Genomic DNA, 21,095 nt, shown 5'->3' with positions numbered 1-21,095 from the left:
ACTGCACGTGGCAATTGAAAAGTGATTAAATTAAGGAACATGTGAAATTGTAGTAGAGCAGAGAACGTGGAGTGTTTTGGGTTGGAGAGGATTACAGGAATAAAAAGGGGCTTTAGCCACGAGAAAATAATGACGAGTTTAAATCAGTGCCTTCCTAGAATCTGAAGTCAATGTAGCTCAATGAACAGGTTGTGGGTTAATGAATGAGACTTGGTTCACTCTTGTTCTCCTACCATTCAGTCCATTTGAGCCTGATTCACCGTTCCACTAGATTGCCCTGTTCAGATGCAGGGAGCAGAGTTCTGGATGAGCTCAGTTTTATGGAGTGTGGGAATGATGATAGGGAGGCCATGTGAGTGTTGAGTTGAAATAGTTGTTGTGGTTCTGTTCGCCGAGCTGGAAGTTTTTGGTGCAAACGTTTCGTCCCCTGGCTAGGCGACATCATCAGTGCTTTGGAGCCTCCTGCGAAGCGCTTCTTTGATGTTTCTTCCGGTATTTATAGTGGTCTGTCCTTGCCGCTTCCGGGTGTCAGTTTCAGCTGTCCGCTGTAGTGGTTGGTATATTGGGTCCAGGTCGATGTGTTTGTTGATGGAGTTTGTGGATGAATGCCATGCCTCTAGGAATTCCCTGGCTGTTCTCTGTCTGGCTTGCCCTATGATAGTAGTGTTTTCCCAGTCGAATTCATGTTGCTTGTTGTCTGAGTGTGTGGTTACTAACCCTATCCCTAGTAGCCACACACTCAGACAACAAGCAACATGAATTCGACTGGGAAAACACTACTATCATAGGGTAAGCCAGACAGAGAACAGCCAGGGAATTCCTAGAGGCATGGCATTCATCCACAAACTCCATCAACAAACACATCGACCTGGACCCAATATACCAACCACTACAGCGGACAGCTGAAACTGACACCCGAAAGCGGCAAGGACAGACCACTATAAATACCGGAAGAAACATCAAAGAAGCGCTTCGCAGGAGGCTCCAGAGCACTGATGATGTCGCCTAGCCAGGGGACGAAACGTTTGCAACAAAAACTTCCAGCTCGGCGAACAGAACCACAACAATGAGCACCCGAGCTACAAATCTTCGCACAAACCTTGAACAGTTGAAGTAGTAGAATGTAGAGGCAAGATAAACCTAGACATCAAGATGACATGGCGTTAGCTGAATCGTGTGTGTTACGGGAATGGTGACCCTGCAGAAATTAAAATTTTCTCTTTTCCATCTCTCCTCACATTGTTATAGTTACCGAAAATTGGCTTTGCGATGGCACCCGGACAAGAATCCAGATAATAAGGAATATGCAGAACAGAAATTTAAGGAAATTGCAGAGGCATATGAAGTTCTATCAGACAGTAAGTGCCCACACCAGATTATTTATTATGAAGATTAATTTCCTAAGGACTGTTCGGTCTAACAAAGGGGAGATTCATGAGCATGTACTTGTGTTGCCGTTGTGTGTATGTTTGTTGAACTGAAGTGTTAGTTTGTGAACATACCCACAACAACTGCAGCCAGCACTCGGGCTACGAATCCTTGTGTGTCTCATCATCTGTTTGTTAACTGTGAGCTCTGGCGAGTTGTAAGAAATACCCTTTCATTAGTACAAGCAGAAATTGCTAGAAAAACTCAGCAGGTCTGGCAGCATCAGTGGAGAGAAAGCAGAGTTAACACTTTGACTCCAGTGACCCTTCTTCAGAGTTGACGTTAACATTAACTCTGCTTTCTCTCCACAGATGCTGCCAGACCTACTGAAGTTTTACAACAGTTTCTGATTATGTTTCTGATTTCCAGTGGTCCTTTGTTCTTTGGTTTTTGTTTCACCCAAATTACATTTATGTAGCCTCCCCTTAGTTCTGTACTATCTCTCTCAAGTGATGACAAAGCACTTTCTTGACAATGGAATATCTTGCTAGGCCATTTCAGAAGTCTCGTGCTAGTTTTTTATTACGAACTTTATTTAATTAAATAGAACTTGATTCCCTGAAGCTGCTTTGATGAGGTTAGAACTCATCTGAATTTAACAATCGAGTAGTATTACCACTGTGCTGCCATTTCCAATGTGATGGAACCCTTGTTTAGCTGAAATGTCTTATACCAGATTTCTTTACAAGGGTCTGATAGTGAATCGATATTAAACATACTTTTCTGCTCTTTTATTTCCAGTGCTTTTCCTTGTTAATTTTCATGGAATTTCTTAATTACAATATATATCGATGAAGAGATTCAGTGTGGTTCATGATGGAGCACCATATTACACTACAGTCCATCCAACTCCTTCTCACACTGTCACTGTTATCCCTCACCTGCACCACATGTTATTGACTGTATCTCTGCTTGATGTTAATCCAGTTCCCTCACACTGACACAGAGTAACCCTTCCACTGTGCCCTGTGCTATTGACTGTATCTTTGATATTAATCCAGCTCCCTTACACTGTCATTGAGTAACCTCCCACTCTCTCAGTGCCCTGTGTGACTAACTGTATCTCTACTGGTGTTAATGTAGCTCCCTTGCACTGTCACTGAGTAACCCCTCAACTCCCCCGTGCCTGTGTTATGGACCGCATTTCTGTTGATGTTAATCCAGTTCCTTCATGCTGTTCAACATATAAAAACAGTGCCTTCAGATATTTAAGAGGGAAGAGTGAACAAAACAAGTATTGGTCTTATAAAATGAAGCTGACGAATTAATAATGGAGGATAAAGTGACAGCAGTCAAACTGAACAGATATTTTGTGTCGGTCTTCACTAGAGAGGATCCAAGTAGCACCCTGGAAAGAGCTATAGGTCAGGCATTGAAAGGGCTGGAGGAACTCAAATTACAACGACCAGGGAAGTAGTGCTGAGTAACTTGTTGGAACTATAAGTTGACCAGTCCCCTAGTTCTGATGGATTTCATCCTAGGATCTCAAAAGAACTGTGTTCAATTCTGGCCTCCCTGCTATAGGAAAGATGTTGTGAAACTTGAAAGGGTTCAGAAAAGATTTACAAGGATGTTGCCAGGGTTGGAGGGTTTGAGCTATAGGGAGAGGCTGAATAGGCTGGGGCTGTTTTCCCTGGAGCTGAGAGGTGATCTCATAGAGGTATATAAAATCATCAGCGGCATGAATATGGTAAATAGTCAAAGTTTTTTTTCCCTGCAGTGAGGGAGTCCAAAACAAGAGGTCATAGATTTAAGGTGAGAGGGGAAAGATTTAAAAGGGACTTAAGGGGCAAAGTCTTCACACAGAGGATGTTGCATGTCTGGAATGAGCTGCCAGAGGAAGTAATGGAGGTTGGTACACATGGCTAACTGGAAGCAGAGAATAGGAATTAATATAGACAAATATTCAGACCGACAAGTGATGTGCTTTAGGGACCTAAACTCATAACTTATATAAATAATTTGGATTAAGGAGCTGAAGGTGTGGTAGTCGAATTTGCTGTTGACACTAAGGTAGATAGGAAAGTGAGTTGTGAAGGGGATATAAAGCTAGGTTAATTGACTGGGCAAAGATCTAGTAAATAGTGTATAATGTGGGAAAATGTGAACTTGTCTATTTGGCAGGAAGAATAAAAAATAGCACATTGTCTTAAATAATGAGAGGTTGTAAAGATCTGAGTGTCCTAGTGCATAACGTACAAGGTTAGAATTGCTTTAGAAACTCATCAGGTCCAGCAACATGTGTGGAGACAAAGCAGAGTTAGTGTTTTGAGGCCAGAGAATATCTTCAAGAATATCTCTACAGGAGGGTAACTGGACTCGAAACAATAACACTATTTTTCTTTCTGCAGCTGCTGCCAGACCTGCTGAGCCTTTCCAGCAATTTCTGTTTTTCTTTCATATTTCCAGCTATCACAGTTTTTTGTTTTATTTTAGCACCTTATAATGTTGGTTGCCGGTACTGGCAATATTTTGTTACAGCCAATCCTCCTTATTGTAGATTAATGTAAGTTTGGGAAGGATGCCCATACACTAGCGGAAGATGGACTTGCTCTTGATAACCAGTAAACATCTGTTCTGTAGTAATTATTGGATAACTAAATAATAGCTACTTACGTCTAAGATATATGATAGCCTCTTGAGACATCAGACTTAACTAAGAGTAAGTACACATCACTACTTCAGATACGTGCTGTTAACACAAACTGAACATTCTGCCAACTATACACAGCACGCTGAATATTTCTGAGGAATTACACGCACATCCCTCTGGATTCTGGTTAGCTCCTTGCAGGAACAGTCCTTTTTATCCTAATAACAGGAGCACATATCATGATATCACTTCGTCCTTCTTTGTATGCTAACAGCTGCGTACAACAATTACCATTGCATCTCTGTTTCTCCCAACCCATCCCTTCCCTAGACTATAATATCAGCAGGTTCTTTTTGATGAAAAGGCATTCTGAGAATTCGGAGCAACGCAGAGATCCAATATCAAGGATGTTGTAATAATGTAGATTTTGAAGGCGTTTTGATGTCAGAAAATTATCCCCAAAATAAAGTTGCTTGCTCATTCAACACAGTGCACAGCATGGAAGAGGGGGTGGTAATGTATTGCCTGTTTCTATATCCCCACTCTCCTGTTTGATCCATGTTACCCCGTGCTGGGAATGTAGAGCTTGCTGCCAAGTGAATTAGTTGAGAGGTGAACAATACAATAGGTGCATTTAAGAGAAATCTGGATGTACCACGAGGGAGGGAGGGAGGATGAGAGGGACATGATGTGAGATTAAGTGGACAGTGGTGTGGCATAGGAAAAGTCTGGGCTATTTCAGGCTGAATGGCCTGTTTCTGTGCCAGAAAATATTGATGTGATATACGCACCACTAAACTTTCTTCACCTTTTGTTTGTAGAAAGCAAACGAGAAGTTTATGACAGGTATGGAAAGGATGGATTAGTTGGACCCGGTAAGAGCATATTACTTGTTTCAAATTATTCATTTTCCTTTTACTATCCACCACCTAGCAACAGTGCAGTTATTTTAATCTACCTGTCGGACATGCAGTGATACAAGACTGGGTTAGGTGGGACTTGAATCTTGGACTTTCTGTCCTGGGGGGGCAGGGTCTTCCACTTATAACACGACCTGGGTCTCTGGATTGTTAGTCCATTGACAATGCGACTGTGTTACAGCTTCCCCTTCCCCAAGAACTTTGTATTGTGAGGGATAATAGAAGCTTTTAAGCTCAAAACCATTAGATTTTAATTCCGACTTGAGGGGTTTAAGATTAGTATTTGCCAGAAGTAGTAGGTGAGGGTATTAAATGAATATTATGTGTCAGTATTCACCAAAGAGAAGGAATTAGGAGAGGATGACCTCACAGAAGGAAGTGTCAAATTTCTAAGCCAAGTTGCAATTTAGAAAGAAGAGGCGTTGTGCATCTTAAAACATATTAGTATAGAAACATAGAAAATAGGTGCAGGAGTAGGCCATTTGGCCCTTTGGACCTGCACCACCATTCAATACAATCTCAGTATCCCATTCCCGCTTTCTCTCCATAACTCCTTGATCTCTTTAGTCGCAAGGGCCACATCCAGCTCCCTCTTGAATAGATCTAGTGAACTGGCTCCAGCAGCTTCCTGTGGGAGAGAATTCCACAGGTTCCCAACTCTGAGGGAAGAAATTCTTCCTGATTTCGGTCCTGAAGGGCTCACCCCTTATTCTTAGGCTGTGACCCCCTTGTTCTGGATTTCCCCAATATTGGGAACATCTAGCCAGTCCAGTCCCATCAGGATTTTATACGTTTTTATGAGATTTCCTCTCATTCTTCTAAATTCCAGTGAATACAAGCGCAGTCCATCCAGTCTTTCCTCATACGCCATTCCGCAAATCATTGGTGAACCATCGCTGCTTTCCCACAATAGCAAGAATGGCCTTCCTTGGAATAGGTGATGAAAACCACACACAGCACTCGAGATCTGGCCTCAACCAAGACCTTATTTAACTGCAACAAAACATCCTTAATCCAATACTCAAATCCTCTCTCTATGAAGGAGAGCATGCCATTAACATTAAGGTAGATAAGTCACCGGGTCCTGATGGGATCTATCCCAGAATATTGAGGGAGACAAGAGAACAAATTGCTGGAGCATTGACTGACATCTTAGCATCCTCTTTGGCCACAGGTGAGGTCTTAGAGGACTGGGGAATAGCCAATACTGTCCTATTGTTTAAGAAGGGTAACAGGAATAATCCAGGAAACTGCAGGCCTGTAGCCTCGGTGGTGGTAGGGAAATTATTGGAAAACATTCTCAGGGATAAGAACCATACGCATTCAGAAGCAAATTGACTTAGTAACAATAGACAGCATGGTTTTGTGCAGGGGAGGTCATGTCTCACTAATTTGATCAAGTTTTCTGAGGAGGTGACAAAGATGATTGAGGAAAAAGTGGTTGATGCTGTTGACATGGACTTCAGTAAAGCCTTTGACAAGGTCCCTCATGGCAGACTGGTACATAAGGGGAAGTCACATGGTATCAGGATGAGCTGGCAAGATGGATACAGAACTGGCTTAATCACAGGAGACAGAGGGATGCTTTTTGGAATGGAGGGTTGTGGTTAGTGATGTTCCTCAGGGATCAGTGCTGGGACCTCTGCTTTTCCTGATCTACAAAAATGATTTGGAGGAAAACATAGCTGATCTAATTAGTAAGATTGTGGACAATACCAAGATTGGTGGAGTTGTAGATAGTGAGGAGGATTGTCAGAGGATATGGCAGAATATAGATCAGTTGGAGGCATGGGCAGAAAAATGGTAGATGGAGTTTAATCCGGGCAAATATGAGGTGATGCATTTTGAAAGATGAAGTACAGATGGAAATTGTACAGTAAATGGCAGAACCCTGAGGAGTATTAATATGCAGAGGGATCTGGGTGTGCAGGTTCACAGATCACTAAAAGGGGCAGCGCAGGTAGATAAGGGGATAAAAAAGGTCTATGGCATGCTGACCTTCATTGGAAGGGGCGTTGACTATAAGGATAGACTAGTTATGCTGCAGTTTCATAGAACTTTAGTTCGGCCACACTTGGAATATTGTGTACAGTTCTGGTCACCACATGACCAGAAGGATGTGGATGCTTTGGGGAGGGTACACAAAAGGTTTACCAGAATGTTGCCTGGCATGGGGAGATTTTAGCGATGGAGAAAGCTTGGATAGACTGGGTTGGTTTTCATTGGAACACAGGAGGTTGAGGGGTGGCCTGATAGAAGTTTATAAGGTTGTGAATGGCGAGGATCGAGGGAAAAGTATGAGGGTTTTCCCAGGGTGGAGGGGTCAATTACTAGGGGTCACAGGTTCAAGGTGCGGGAGGGGGGATGTTTAAAGGAGATGTGCGAGGCAAGTTTTTCACACAAAGGGTGGAACGCGCTGCCAGAGGAGAGGGTGGAAGCAGACACAGTAGCAGCTTTCAAGAAACACCTGGACAGATACATGAATAGGAGGGGAATAGAGGGATACGGATCCTGTAGGTGAAGACAGTTTTAGTATGGAAGGGCAAAATGTGTCAGCGCAGGCTTGGAGGGCCGAAGTGAGCTGTTTTGTTCTTGTTCTATTTGATAGGGTAGAATTTAATTAATTTACCCAGGGAGTCCAAACCAAAAGAGTTCCAGTATCAGCATTCTCTCATGATCTAAACAATGTTCCGTAAAAGTCTGATGAGCTTTAACTTTCTAGAAATGGACACTGCTTTTCTGTTTGTTTTATTAAGTAGCTTTATTAGCTTGCTCGCTAGATTTAGTACACGTGTGTTTTAACATACATATTGACTTGAATATTTTAATGTTTTAATTTCTAACAGGTGGCAGAGGTCCCACCATGGATACAGAGTTCCCAGGCTTTATGTTTTCATTCCGAAGCCCTGATGAAGTATTTAGGGAATTCTTCGGTGGGCGAGATCCTTTTGCAGAGCTGTTTGGTGAGGATGCACTGCTTTTGTCTTCCTGCTTTAGCTTATTCCTCAACACTTACACCTCAAAGTCACTGTGTGATGGTCAGCCAACCTCCACAGGATCCCAGGCGACCCCCACAGTGGGATGTAACACAGCAGATTGGGTAGGAGTTGTTCCCACTTATAAAAGTAACCAGAACGGGAGGGCACAGATTTAAGCGTGCAAACAAATCAGGGGTGATGTGAGAAATCCTTCTTCGCTAGTGAGTAGTTAGGGCCTGGAATGCACTGCCTGAAAACGTGGAGAGGGCAGGTTCAACTGAGGCATCCATGAGGGGGCATTGGATGGTTATTTGGATCATTATGATGTGCAGGCCTACAGGGAAAAGACAGGAGACTGCCACTGGGGAAGACGACCTGACTAGTTAATAGAGCTGGACCTAATAGCCTTCTCTTGTACTGTATTAATTCTGAGGATCTGACATTCTATGTCTAGTCCAAGGACGAACTTCAGTTCAATCACAACTCTGCTCCTCCTAGACCATTCGTCTGTTGTAGTCTCCCTGCTATAGGAATGATGTTGTTAAACTTGAAAGGGCTCAAAAACGATTTACAAGGACGTTGCTGGTTGGAGGATTTGAGCCAAAGGGAGAGGCTGGATCGGCTGGGACGTTCTTTCTAAGGTCTGTTGAGGCTGAGAGGTGACTATAGAGGGTTACAAAATCATGAGAAACATGGATAGGGTGAATAGCCTAGGTCTTTTCCCTGGGATGGGCTAGTCTACAACTAGAGGACATAGGTTTAGGGTGAGAGGGGAAAAATTTAAAAAGAACCTGAGGGGTAACTTTTTCACACAGAGGGTGGGACATGTATGGAATGAGCTGCCAGAAGGAATGGTGGAGGCTGGTACAATCACAACATTTAAAAGGCATCTGGATGGGTATACGATAGGAAGAGTTTAGAGAGATATGGGCCAAATGCTGGCAAATGGGTCCGGATTAATTTAGGATATCTGGTTAGCGCAGACGAGTTGGACTGAAGGGTCTGTTTCCATGCTGTATGACCATATGACCTGCTGTGCTTGCTGGCCCATGTTTGAGATGTTGCCAAACCAGGAAACAGTTTTAAAGTTCTCACCCTCATGCTTAAGTCCCTTCGTGGCCTTGCTCATACCCCTTTCCTGCTGTAACCGCAAACAGTCCTCCAAAACCTCTGTGCTCCTTGTGTGATAGAGCCAGGAGAGAGGATTTTCAGACCATCAAGATTACATTGACCTATCTCTGACTAATCCCACGTTCAAGCCCACTGGCTTGAATGTTATCACACCTCAAGAGTCCATCCTTTTAAAGGTTCTGTGGTTTCCTGCCTCAATTACTCTCCTCGGCAATGCATTCCAGATTCCCATCACTCTCTGGGTGAACACGGTTTCCTCAAATCCCCTTTAAGCCTCCTACCATTCACCTTAGAATTGAGCCCTGTTATTACTGACCCTTCAACTAAGGCGAGCAGCTGTTTCCCTGTGCACCCTGAACGTGCCCTTCATCATCTTTCCTCCCTTGGGCTTCTGTGCACCAAAGGCAACAATCCTAGCCCAGCAGGTTCATTGCTGAAATGTTCCCCATCTGAAAATGTGTTGCTGGTTAAAGCACAGCAGGTCAGGCAGCATCTCAGGAATAGGGAATTCGACGTTTCGAGCATAAGCCCTTCATCAGGAATGAGAGAGAGTAGCCAAGCAGGCTAAGATAAAAGGTAGGGAGGAGGGACTTGAGGGAGGGGCGATGGAGGTGGGATAGGTGGAAGGAGGTCAAGGTGAGGGTGATAGGCCGGAGTGGGGTGGGGGCGGAGAGGTCAGGAAGGAGATTGCAGGTTAGGAGGGCGGTGCTGAGTTGAGGGAACTGACTGAGACAAGGTGGGGGGAGGGGAAATGAGGAAACTGGAGAAATCTGAATTCATACCTTGTGGTTGGAGGGTTCCCAGGCGGAAGATGAGGCGCTCCTCCTCCAGCCGTCGTGTTGTTATGTTCTGCCGGTGGAGGAGTCCAAGGACCTGCATGTCCTCGGTGGAGTGGGAGGGAGAGTCAAAGTGTTGAGCCACGGGGTGGTTGGGTTGGTTGGTCCGGGCGGCCCAGAGGTGTTCTCTGAAGCGTTCCGCAAGTAAGCGGCCTGTCTCCCCAATATAGAGGAGGCCACATCGGGTGCAGCGGATGCAATAGATGATGTGTGTGGAGGTACAGGTGAACTTGTGGCGGATATGGAAGGATCCCTTGGGGCCTTGGAGGGAAGTGAGTGTGGAGGTGTGGGCGCAAGTTTTACATTTCCTGCGGTTGCAGGGGAAGGTGCCGGATGTGGAGGTTGGGTTGGTGGGGGGTGTGGATCTGATGAGGGAGTCACGAAGGGAGTGGTCCTTGCGGAACGCTGATAGGGGAGGGGAGGGAAATATATCCTTGGTGGTGGGGTCCGTTTGGAGGTGGCGGAAATGACGGCGGATGATACGTTGTATGCGGAGGTTGGTGGGGTGGTAGGTGAGAACCAGTGGGGTTCTGTCTTGGTGGCGGTTGGAGGAGCGGGGCTCAAGGGCGGAGGAGCGGGAAGTGGAGGAGATGCGGTGGAGGGCATCGTCGATCACGTCTGGGGGGAATCTGCGGTCCTTGAAGAAGGAGGCCATCTGGGCTGTGCGGTGTTGAAACTGGTTCTCCTGGGAGCAGATGCGGCGGAGACGAAGGAATTGGGAATATGGGATGGAGTTTTTGCAGGGGGCAGGGTGGGAGGAGGTGTAGTCCAGGTAGCTGTGGGAGTCAGTCGGTTTATAGTAGATGTCTGTGTTGAGTCGGTCGCCCGAGATAGAGATGGAAAGGTCTAGGAAGGGGAGGGAGGAGTCTGAGACAGTCCAGGTGAATTTCAGGTCGGGATGGAAGGTGTTAGTAAAGTTGATGAACTGTTCAACCTCCTCGTGGGAGCACGAGGCAGCGCCGATGCAGTCATCGATGTAGCAGAGGAAAAGGTGGGGGGTGGTGCCAGTGTAGTTGCGGAAGATGGACTGTTCCATCTACTATAAACCGACTGACTCCCACAGCTACCTGGACTACACCTCCTCCCACCCAGCCCCCTGCAAAAGCTCCATCCCATATTCCCAATTCCTTCGTCTCCGCCGCATCTGCTCCCAGGAGGACCAGTTCCAACACCGCACAGCCCAGATGGCCTCCTTCTTCAAGGACCGCAGATTCCCCCCAGACGTGATCGACGATGCTCTCCACCGCATCTCCTCCACTTCTCGCTCCTCCGCCCTTGAGCCCCGCTCCTCCAACCGCCACCAAGACAAAACCCCACTGGTTCTCACCTACCACCCCACCAACCTCCGCATACAACGTATCATCCGCCGTCATTTCCGCCACCTCCAAACGGACCCCACCACCAAGGATATATTTCCCTCCCCTCCCCTATCAGCGTTCTGCAAGGACCACTCCCTTCGTGACTCCCTCATCAGATCCACACCCCCCACCAACCCAACCTCCACCCCCGGCACCTTCCCCTGCAACCGCAGGAAATGTAAAACTTGCGCCCACACCTCCACACTCACTTCCCTCCAAGGCCCCAAGGGATCCTTCCATATCAGCCACAAGTTCACCTGTACCTCCACACACATCATCTATTGCATCCGCTGCACCCGATGTGGCCTCCTCTATATTGGGGAGACAGGCCGCTTACTTGCGGAACGCTTCAGAGAACACCTCTGGGCCGCCCGGACCAACCAACCCAACCACCCCGTGGCTCAACACTTTGACTCTCCCTCCCACTCCACCGAGGACATGCAGGTCCTTGGACTCCTCCATCGCCAGAACATAACAACACGACGGCTGGAGGAGGAGCGCCTCATCTTCCGCCTGGGAACCCTCCAACCACAAGGTATGAATTCAGATTTCTCCAGTTTCCTCATTTCCCCTCCCCCCACCGTGTCTCAGTCGGTTCCCTCAACTCAGCACCGCCCTCCTAACCTGCAATCCTCTTCCTGACCTCTCCGCCCCCACCCCACTCCGGCCTATCACCCTCACCTTGACCTCCTTCCACCTATCCCACCTCCATCGCCCCTCCCTCAAGTCCCCCCTCCCTACCTTTTATCTTAGCCTGCTTGGCTACTCTCTCTCATTCCTGATGAAGGGCTTATGCTCGAAACGTCGAATTCCCTATTCCTGAGATGCTGCCTGACCTGCTGTGCTTTAACCAGCAACACATTTTCAGCTGTGATCTCCAGCATCTGCAGACCTCATTTTTGACTCGAAGATTTTTACTCGAAATGTTCCCCATCCCAGGCAACCTCCTGGTGAATCTCCTTTGCACCCCCTCCATCGCAATCACATCCTTCCCGTAGGGTGGTGACCAGCACTGTCATTAGGCTGAGAAATATCAGTGAGTATTCACATCAGTGCAAATACGTCTTTATGTGTAAGGATCCATATATTGATATCATATTAAAAAAATTGATAACTGATTATTTTCTCCCTATTATTCCATGGAGAGAAGACTTTGGTCCATTTTCCGAAGTGGGAGGGATCGACCACAGTCGAAGACTACCTGGATCATTCTTTTCATTCTCTATTCCCACGGGATCAGGTACGTTAGAAGCCGAGACAGCGGGATGGTTATCTTGTGCGGCAAACCATAAGGTGGAATCTAACGCCTCCTTGGGGCAGGTGGGGGGAGAATGAGGCTGGTATTCCTGTTGTCTGCCTGTCCTTGTCGCTATTGCCCCTGTGGCTGGGAGAGGAGTTTGTGTAATTGTAAAGGGAATCACTGTGGGTGCTGGTGTAGGGAATCAGTCTGGGCGCTGGTGTAGTGAATCACTGTGGTCGCTGGTGTAGGGAATCATTGTGGTCGCTGGTGTAGGGAATCACTTTGGGCACTGGTGTAGGGAATCACTGTGGGTGCTGGGGTCGTGAATCAGTTTGGGCGCTCGTGTTGTGAATCAGTGTGGGTGCTGGTATAGGGAATCATTGTGGGCGCTGGTGTAGTGAATCACTGTGGTCGCTGGTGTAGGGAATCATTGTGGTCGCTGGTGTAGGGAATCACTTTGGGCACTGGTGTAGGGAATCACTGTGGGTGCTGGGGTCGTGAATCAGTGTGGGCGCTGGTGTCGTGAATCAGTGTGGGCACTGGTGTAGGGAATCAGTGTGGGTGCTGGTGTAGTGAATCACTGTGGGCGCTGGTGTATGGAATCTGTGGGTGCTGGTGTAGGCAATCACTGTGTGTGCTGGTGTAGGGAATCATTGTGGGCGCTGGTGTAGTGAATCAGTGTGGGTGCTGGTGTAGGGAATCACTGTGGGTGCTGGTGTGAATCACTGTGGTCGCTTGTGTGGGGTATCACTTTGGGCGCTGGTGTAGGGAATCAGTGTGGGCGCTGGTGTAGGGAATCAGTTTGGGCGCTCGTGTTGTGAATCAGTGTGGGTGCTGGTATAGGGAATCAGTGTGGGCGCTGGTGTAGGGAATCAGTGTGGTCACTGGTGTAGGCAATCACTGTGGGTGTTGGTGCAGGGAATCACTGTGGACACTGATGTAGGAAATCACTGTGGGCGCTGGTGTAGGGAATCAGTGTGGTCGCTGGTGTAGGCAATCACTGTGGGTGTTGGTGTAGGGAATCAGTGTGGGCACTGGTGTAGTGAATCACTGGGGACCTGGTGTAGGTAATCACTGTGCGTGCTGGTGTAGGGAATCATTGTGGGCGCTGGTGTAGGGAATCATTGTGGGCGCTGGTGTAGGGAATCACTGTGGGCACTGATGTAGGGAATCACTGTGGTCGCTTGTGTGGGGAATCAGTGTGGGCGCTGGTGTAGTGAATCAGTGTGGGCGCTGGTGTACGGAATCACTGTGGTCGCTTGTGTGGGGAATCAGTGTGGGCGCTGGTGTAGTGAATCAGTGTGGGCGCTGGTGTACGGAATCACTGTGGTCGCTTGTGTGGGGAATCAGTGTGGGCGCTGGTGTAGGGAATCAGTGTGGGCGCTGGTGTAGGGAATCAGTGTGGGCGCTGGTGTAGGGAATCAGTGTGGGCGCTGGTGTAGGGAATCACTTTTTGCGCTGGTGTAGGGAATCACTTTTTGCGCTGGTGTAGGGAATCACTGTGGGTGCTGGTGTAGGGAATCATTGTGGGTGCTGGTGTAGTGAATCAGTGTGGGCGCTGGTGTAGGGTATTACTGTGGGCGCTGGTGTAGTAAATCACTGTGGGTGCTGGTGTAGGCAATCACTGTGGGTGCTGGTGTAATGAATCAGTGTGGGCGCTGATGTAGGGAATCACTGTGGGTGCTGGTGTAGGGAATCACTGTGGGCACTGGTGTAGGGAATCACTGTGGGTGCTGGTGTAGGGAATCACTGTGGGTGCTGGTGTAGGGAATCACTGTGGGTGCTGGTGTAGGGAATCATTGTGGGTGCTGGTGTAGTGAATCAGTGTGGGCGCTGGTGTAGGGTATTACTGTGGGCGCTGGTGTAGTAAATCACTGTGGGTGCTGGTGTAGGGAATCACTGTGGGTGCTGGTGTAATGAATCAGTGTGGGCGCTGGTGTAGGGAATCACTGTGGGTGCTGGTGTAGGGAATCACTGTGGGTGCTGGTGTAGGGAATCACTGTGGGTGCTGGTGTAGGAAATCACTGTGGGTGCTGGTGTAGGGAATCACTGTGGGTGCTGGTGTAATGAATCAGTGTGGGTGCTGGTGTAGTGAATCACTGTGGGTGCTGGTGTAGGGAATCACTGTGGGTGCTGGTGTAATGAATCAGTGTGGGCGCTGATGTAGGGAATCACTGTGGGTGCTGGTGTAGGGAATCACTGTGGGTGCTGGTGTAGGGAATCACTGTGGGCACTGGTGTAGTGAATCACTGTGGACGCTGGTGTAGGGAATCACTGTGGGCGCTGGTGTAGTGAATCACTGTGGGTGCTGGTGTAGGGAATCAGTGTGGGTGCTGGTGTAGGGAATCACTGTGGGTGCTGGTGTAGGGAATCAGTGTGGGTGCTGGTGTAGTGAATCACTGTGGGTGCTGGTGTAGGGAATCACTGTGGGTGCTGGTGTAGGGAATCAGTGTGGGTGCTGGTGTAGTGAATCACTGTGGGTGCTGGTGTAGGGAATCAGTGTGGGTGCTGGTGTAGGGAATCAGTGTGGGTGCTGGTGTAGTGAATCACTGTGGACACTGGTGTAGGGAATCACTGTGGGCGCTGGTGTAGTGAATCACTGTGGGCGCTGGTGTAGGGAATCAGTGTGGGTGCTGGTGGAGGGAATCATTGTGGGTGCTGGTGTAGGGAATCAGTGTGGGTGCTGGTGTAGGGAATCAGTGTGGGCGCTGGTGTAGGGAATCAGTGTGGGCTCTGGTGTAGGGTATCACTGTGGGCTCTGGTGTAGGGTATTACTGTGGGCGCTGGTGTAGGGAATCACTGTGGGTGCTGGTGTAGGGTATTACTGTGGGCGCTGGTGTAGTAAATCAGTGTGGGTGCTGGTGTAGTAAATCAGTGTGGGTGCTGGTGTAGGGAATCACTGTGGGCGCTGGTGTAGGGAATCACTGTGGTCGCTGGTGTAGGGAATCAGTGTGGGCGCTGGTGTAGTGAATCAGTGTGGGTGCTGGTGTAGTGAATCAGTGTGGGTGCTGGTGTAGGCAATCACTGTGGGTGCTGGTGTAGGGAATCAGTGTGGACGCTGGTGTAGGGAATCAGTGTGGGTGCTGGTGTAGGGAATCAGTGTGGGCACTGGTGTAGGGAATCACTGTGGGTGCTGGGGTCGTGAATCAGTGTGGGCGCTGGTGTCGTGAATCAGTGTGGGCACTGGTGTAGGGAATCAGTGTGGGTGCTGGTGTAGTGAATCACTGTGGGCACTGGTGTAGGGAATCACTGTGGGCGCTGGTGTAGGGAATCTGTGGGTGCTGGTGTAGGCAATCACTGTGTGTGCTGGTGTAGGGAATCATTGTGGGCGCTGGTGTAGTGAATCAGTGTGGGTGCTGGTGGAGGGAATCACTGTGGGTGCTGGTGTGAATCACTGTGGTCGCTTGTGTGGGGTATCACTTTGGGCGCTGGTGTAGGGAATCAGTGTGGGCGCTGGTGTAGGGAATCAGTTTGGGCGCTCGTGTTGTGAATCAGTGTGGGTGCTGGTATAGGGAATCAGTGTGGGCGCTGGTGTAGGGAATCAGTGTGGTCGCTGGTGTAGGCAATCACTGTGGGTGTTGGTGTAGGGAATCAGTGTGGGCACTGGTGTAGTGAATCACTGGGGACCTGGTGTAGGTAATCACTGTGCGTGCTGGTGTAGGGAATCATTGTGGGCGCTGGTGTAGGGAATCATTGTGGGCGCTGGTGTAGGGAATCACTGTGGGCACTGATGTAGGGAATCACTGTGGTCGCTTGTGTGGGGAATCAGTGTGGGCGCTGGTGTAGTGAATCAGTGTGGGCGCTGGTGTACGGAATCACTGTGGTCGCTTGTGTGGGGAATCAGTGTGGGCGCTGGTGTAGTGAATCAGTGTGGGCGCTGGTGTACGGAATCACTGTGGTCGCTTGTGTGGGGAATCAGTGTGGGCGCTGGTGTAGTGAATCAGTGTGGGCGCTGGTGTAGGGAATCAGTGTGGGCGCTGGTGTAGGGAATCACTGTGGGTGCTGGTGTAGGGAATCACTGTGGGTGCTGGTGTAGGGAATCATTGTGGGTGCTGGTGTAGTGAATCAGTGTGGGCGCTGGTGTAGGGTATTACTGTGGGCGCTGGTGTAGTAAATCACTGTGGGTGCTGGTGTAGGCAATCACTGTGGGTGCTGGTGTAATGAATCAGTGTGGGCGCTGATGTAGGGAATCACTGTGGGTGCTGGTGTAGGGAATCACTGTGGGCACTGGTGTAGGGAATCACTGTGGGTGCTGGTGTAGGGAATCACTGTGGGTGCTGGTGTAGGGAATCAGTGTGGGTGCTGGTGTAGTGAATCAGTGTGGGCGCTGGTGTAGGGAATCAGTGTGGGCGCTGGTGTAGGGAATCACTGTGGGTGCTGGTGTAGGGAATCACTGTGGGTGCTGGTGTAGGGAATCATTGTGGGTGCTGGTGTAGTGAATCAGTGTGGGCGCTGGTGTAGGGTATTACTGTGGGCGCTGGTGTAGTAAATCACTGTGGGTGCTGGTGTAGGGAATCACTGTGGGTGCTGGTGTAATGAATCAGTGTGGGCGCTGATGTAGGGAATCACTGTGGGTGCTGGTGTAGGGAATCACTGTGGGCGCTGGTGTAGGGAATCAGTGTGGGTGCTGGTGTAGTGAATCACTGTGGGTGCTGGTGTAGGGAATCAGTGTGGGTGCTGGTGTAGGGAATCAGTGTGGGTGCTGGTGTAGTGAATCACTGTGGACACTGGTGTCGGGAATCACTGTGGGTGCTGGTGTAGGGAATCACTGTGGGTGCTGGTGTAGGGAATCACTGTGGGTGCTGGTGTAGGAAATCACTGTGGGTGCTGGTGTAGGGAATCACTGTGGGTGCTGGTGTAATGAATCAGTGTGGGTGCTGGTGTAGTGAATCAGTGTGGGTGCTGGTGTAGGGAATCACTGTGGGTGCTGGTGTAATGAATCAGTGTGGGCGCTGATGTAGGGAATCACTGTGGGTGCTGGTGTAGTGAATCAGTGTGGGTGCTGGTGTAGGGAATCACTGTGGGCACTGGTGTAGTGAATCACTGTGGACGCTGGTGTAGGGAATCACTGTGGGCGCTGGTGTAGTGAATCACTGTGGGTGCTGGTGTAGGGAATCAGTGTGGGTGCTGGTGTAGGGAATCAGTGTGGGTGCTGGTGTAGGGAATCAGTGTGGGTGCTGGTGTAGTGAATCACTGTGGGTGCTGGTGTAGGGAATCACTGTGGGTGCTGGTGTAGGGAATCACTGTGGGTGCTGGTGTAGGGAATCAGTGTGGGTGCTGGTGTAGTGAATCACTGTGGGTGCTGGTGTAGGGAATCAGTGTGGGTGCTGGTGTAGGGAATCAGTGTGGGTGCTGGTGTAGGGAATCACTGTGGACACTGGTGTAGGGAATCACTGTGGGCGCTGGTGTAGTGAATCAGTGTGGGCGCTGGTGTAGGGAATCAGTGTGGGTGCTGGTGTAGTGAATCACTGTGGGTGCTGGTGTAGGGAATCAGTGTGGGTGCTGGTGTAGGGAATCAGTGTGGGTGCTGGTGTAGTGAATCACTGTGGACACTGGTGTAGGGAATCACTGTGGGCGCTGGTGTAGTGAATCAGTGTGGGCGCTGGTGTAGGGAATCAGTGTGGGTGCTGGTGTAGGGAATCACTGTGGGTGCTGGTGTAGGGAATCAGTGTGTGTGCTGGTGTAGGGAATCAGTGTGGGCGCTGGTGTAGTGAATCAGTGTGGGCTCTGGTGTAGGGTATCACTGTGGGCTCTGGTGTAGGGTATTACTGTGGGCGCTGGTGTAGGGAATGACTGTGGGTGCTGGTGTAGTAAATCAGTGTGGGTGCTGGTGTAGGGAATCAGTGTGGGCGCTGGTGTAGTAAATCAGTGTGGGTGCTGGTGTAGGGAATCACTGTGGGTGCTGGTGTAGGGTATTACTGTGGGTGCTGGTGTAGTAAATCAGTGTGGGTGCTGGTGTAGGGAATCACTGTGGGCGCTGGTGTAGGGTATCACTGTGGTCGCTGGTGTAGGGAATCAGTGTGGGTGCTGGTGTAGTGAATCAGTGTGGGTGCTGGTGTAGGGTATTACTGTGGGTGCTGGTGTAGTGAATCAGTGCGGGCACTGGTGTAGGGAATCAGTGTGGGCGCTGGTGTAGTTAATCAGTGTGGGTGCTGGTGTAGTGAATCAGTGTGGGTGCTGGTGTAGGCAATCACTGTGGGTGCTGGTGTAGGGAATCAGTGTGGACGCTGGTGTAGGGAATCACTGTGGGTGCTGGTGTAGTGAATCAGTGTGGGTGCTGGTGTAGGGAATTACTGTGGGCGCTGGTGTAGGGAATCAGTGTGTGCGCTGATGTAGGGAATCACTGTGGGCACTGGTGTAGGGAATCAGTGTGGACGCTGGTGTAGGGAATCACTGTGGGTGCTGGTGTAGTGAATCAGTGTGGGCGCTGGTGTAGGGAATCACAGTGGGCACTGGTGTAGGGAATCAGTGTGTGCGCTGATGTAGGGAATCACTGTGGGCACTGGTGTAGGGAATCAGTGTGGGCGCTGGTGTAGGGAATCAGTGTGGGTGCTGGTGTAGGGAATCAGTGTGTGCGCTGATGTAGGGAATCACTGTGGGCACTGGTGTAGGGAATCAGTGTGGGCGCTGGTGTAGGGAATCAGTGTGTGCGCTGATGTAGGGAATCAGTGTGTGCGCTGATGTAGGGAATCACTGTGGGCACTGGTGTAGGGAATCAGTGTGGGCGCTGGTGTAGGGAATCAGTGTGGGTGCTGGTGTAGGGTATTACTGTGGGCGCTGGTGTAGGGAATCAGTGTGGGCGCTGGTGTAGGGAATCACTGTGGGCACTGGTGTAGGGAAACACTGTGGGTGCTGGTGTAATGAATCAGTGTGGGCGCTGATGTAGGGAATCACTGTGGGTGCTGGTGTAGGGAATCACTGTGGGCACTGGTGTAGGGAATCACTGTGGGTGCTGGTGTAGGGAATCACTGTGGGCACTGGTGTAGGGAATCACAGTGGGTGCTGGTGTAGGGAATCACTGTGGGTGCTGGTGTAGTGAATCAGTGTGGGCGCTGGTGTAGGGAATCAGTGTGGGCGCTGGTGTAGGCAATCACTGTGTGTGCTGGTGTAGGGAATCACTGTGGACACTGGTGTAGGGAATCACTGTGTGCGCTGGTGTAGTGAATCAGTCTGGGCGCTGGTGTAGGGAATCATTGTGGGCGCTGGTGTAGTGAATCAGTGTGGGCGCTGGTGTAGTGAATCAGTGTGGGTGCTGGTGCAGGGAATCACTGTGTGTGCTGGTGTAGGGAATCAGTCTGGGCGCTGGTGTAGTGAATCAGTGCAGGTGCTGGTGTAGGGAATCACTGTCGGTGCTGGTGTAGGGAATCATTGTCGGTGCTGATGTAGGGAATCAGTGTGGTAGCTGGTGTAGGGTATCACTGTGGGCGCTGGTGTAGGGTATTATTGTGGGCGCTGGTGTAGTAAATCAGTGTGGGTGCTGGTGTACGGAATCATTGTGGGCGCTAGTGTAGTGAATCAGTGCAGGTGCTGGTGTAGGGAATCACTCTCGGTGCTGGTGTAGGGAATCACTGTCGGTGCTGATGTAGGGAATCAGTGTGGTAGCTGGTGTAGGGTATCACTGTGGGCGCTGGTGTAGGGTATTACTGTGGGCGCTGGTGCAGTAAATCAGTGTGGGTGCTGGTGTAGGGAATCACTGTGGGTGCTGGTGTAGGGTATTAATGTGGGCGCTGGTGTAGTAAATCAGTGTGGGTGCTGGTCTAGGGAATCACTGTGGTCGCTGGTGTAGGGTATTACTGTGGGCGCTGGTGTAGGGAATCAGTGTGGGTGCTGGTGTAGGGAATCAGTGTGGGCGCTGGTGTAGGGAATCACTGTGGGTGCTGGTGTAGGGAATCACTGTGGGTGCTGGTGTAGGGAATCAGTGTGGGTGCTGGTGTAGTGAATCAGTGTGGGCGCTGGTGTAGGGAATCAGTGTGGGCGCTGGTGTAGGGAATCAGTGTGGGTGCTGGTGTAGGGAATCAGTGTGGGCGCTGGTGTAGTGAATCAGTGTGGGTGCTGGTGTAGTGAATCAGTGTGGGTGCTGGTGTAGGGAATCAGTGTGGGCGCTGGTGTAGGGAATCAGTGTGGGTGCTGGTGTAGGGAATCATTGTGGGCGCTGGTGTAGGGAATCACTGTGGGCACTGATGTAGGGAATCACTGTGGTCGCTTGTGTGGGGAATCAGTGTGGGCGCTGGTGTACGGAATCACTGTGGTCGCTTGTGTGGGGAATCAGTGTGGGCGCTGGTGTAGTGAATCAGTGTGGGCGCTGGTGTACGGAATCACTGTGGTCGCTTGTGTGGGGAATCAGTGTGGGCGCTGGTGTAGGGAATCACTGTGGGTGCTGGTGTAATGAATCAGTGTGGGCGCTGATGTAGGGAATCACGGTGCTGGTGTAGGGAATCACTGTGGGCACTGGTGTAGGGAATCACTGTGGGTGCTGGTGTAGGGAATCACTGTGGGTGCTGGTGTAGGGAATCACTGTGGGTGCTGGTGTAGGGAATCACTGTGGGTGCTGGTGTAAGGAATCACTGTGGGTGCTGGTGTAATGAATCAGTGTGGGTGCTGGTGTAGTGAA

General features: G+C 49.8%; 1 protein-coding gene across 7 annotated transcripts in view; it reads left to right on the top strand.

Moving 5' to 3' along the window:
• Nucleotides 1-21,095, top strand: part of dnajb2 (DnaJ heat shock protein family (Hsp40) member B2) — a 143,419-nt gene that overhangs the window by 22,826 nt on the left and 99,498 nt on the right. For all 7 annotated transcript variants that reach the window (XM_060827796.1, XM_060827799.1, XM_060827800.1 and 4 more), the window contains exons 3-6: nucleotides 1,249-1,358; nucleotides 4,843-4,896; nucleotides 7,788-7,904; nucleotides 12,395-12,484. In XM_060827796.1, the coding sequence (XP_060683779.1) occupies nucleotides 1,249-1,358; nucleotides 4,843-4,896; nucleotides 7,788-7,904; nucleotides 12,395-12,484 (371 nt within the window). The remainder of the gene's footprint in view (nucleotides 1-1,248; nucleotides 1,359-4,842; nucleotides 4,897-7,787; nucleotides 7,905-12,394; nucleotides 12,485-21,095) is intronic.

Source organism: Hemiscyllium ocellatum, chromosome 7, assembly GCF_020745735.1.
Source record: "Hemiscyllium ocellatum isolate sHemOce1 chromosome 7, sHemOce1.pat.X.cur, whole genome shotgun sequence".
Taxonomy (NCBI): Eukaryota; Metazoa; Chordata; class Chondrichthyes; order Orectolobiformes; family Hemiscylliidae; genus Hemiscyllium; species Hemiscyllium ocellatum.
This window is presented reverse-complemented; position numbering and strand designations above follow the sequence as displayed.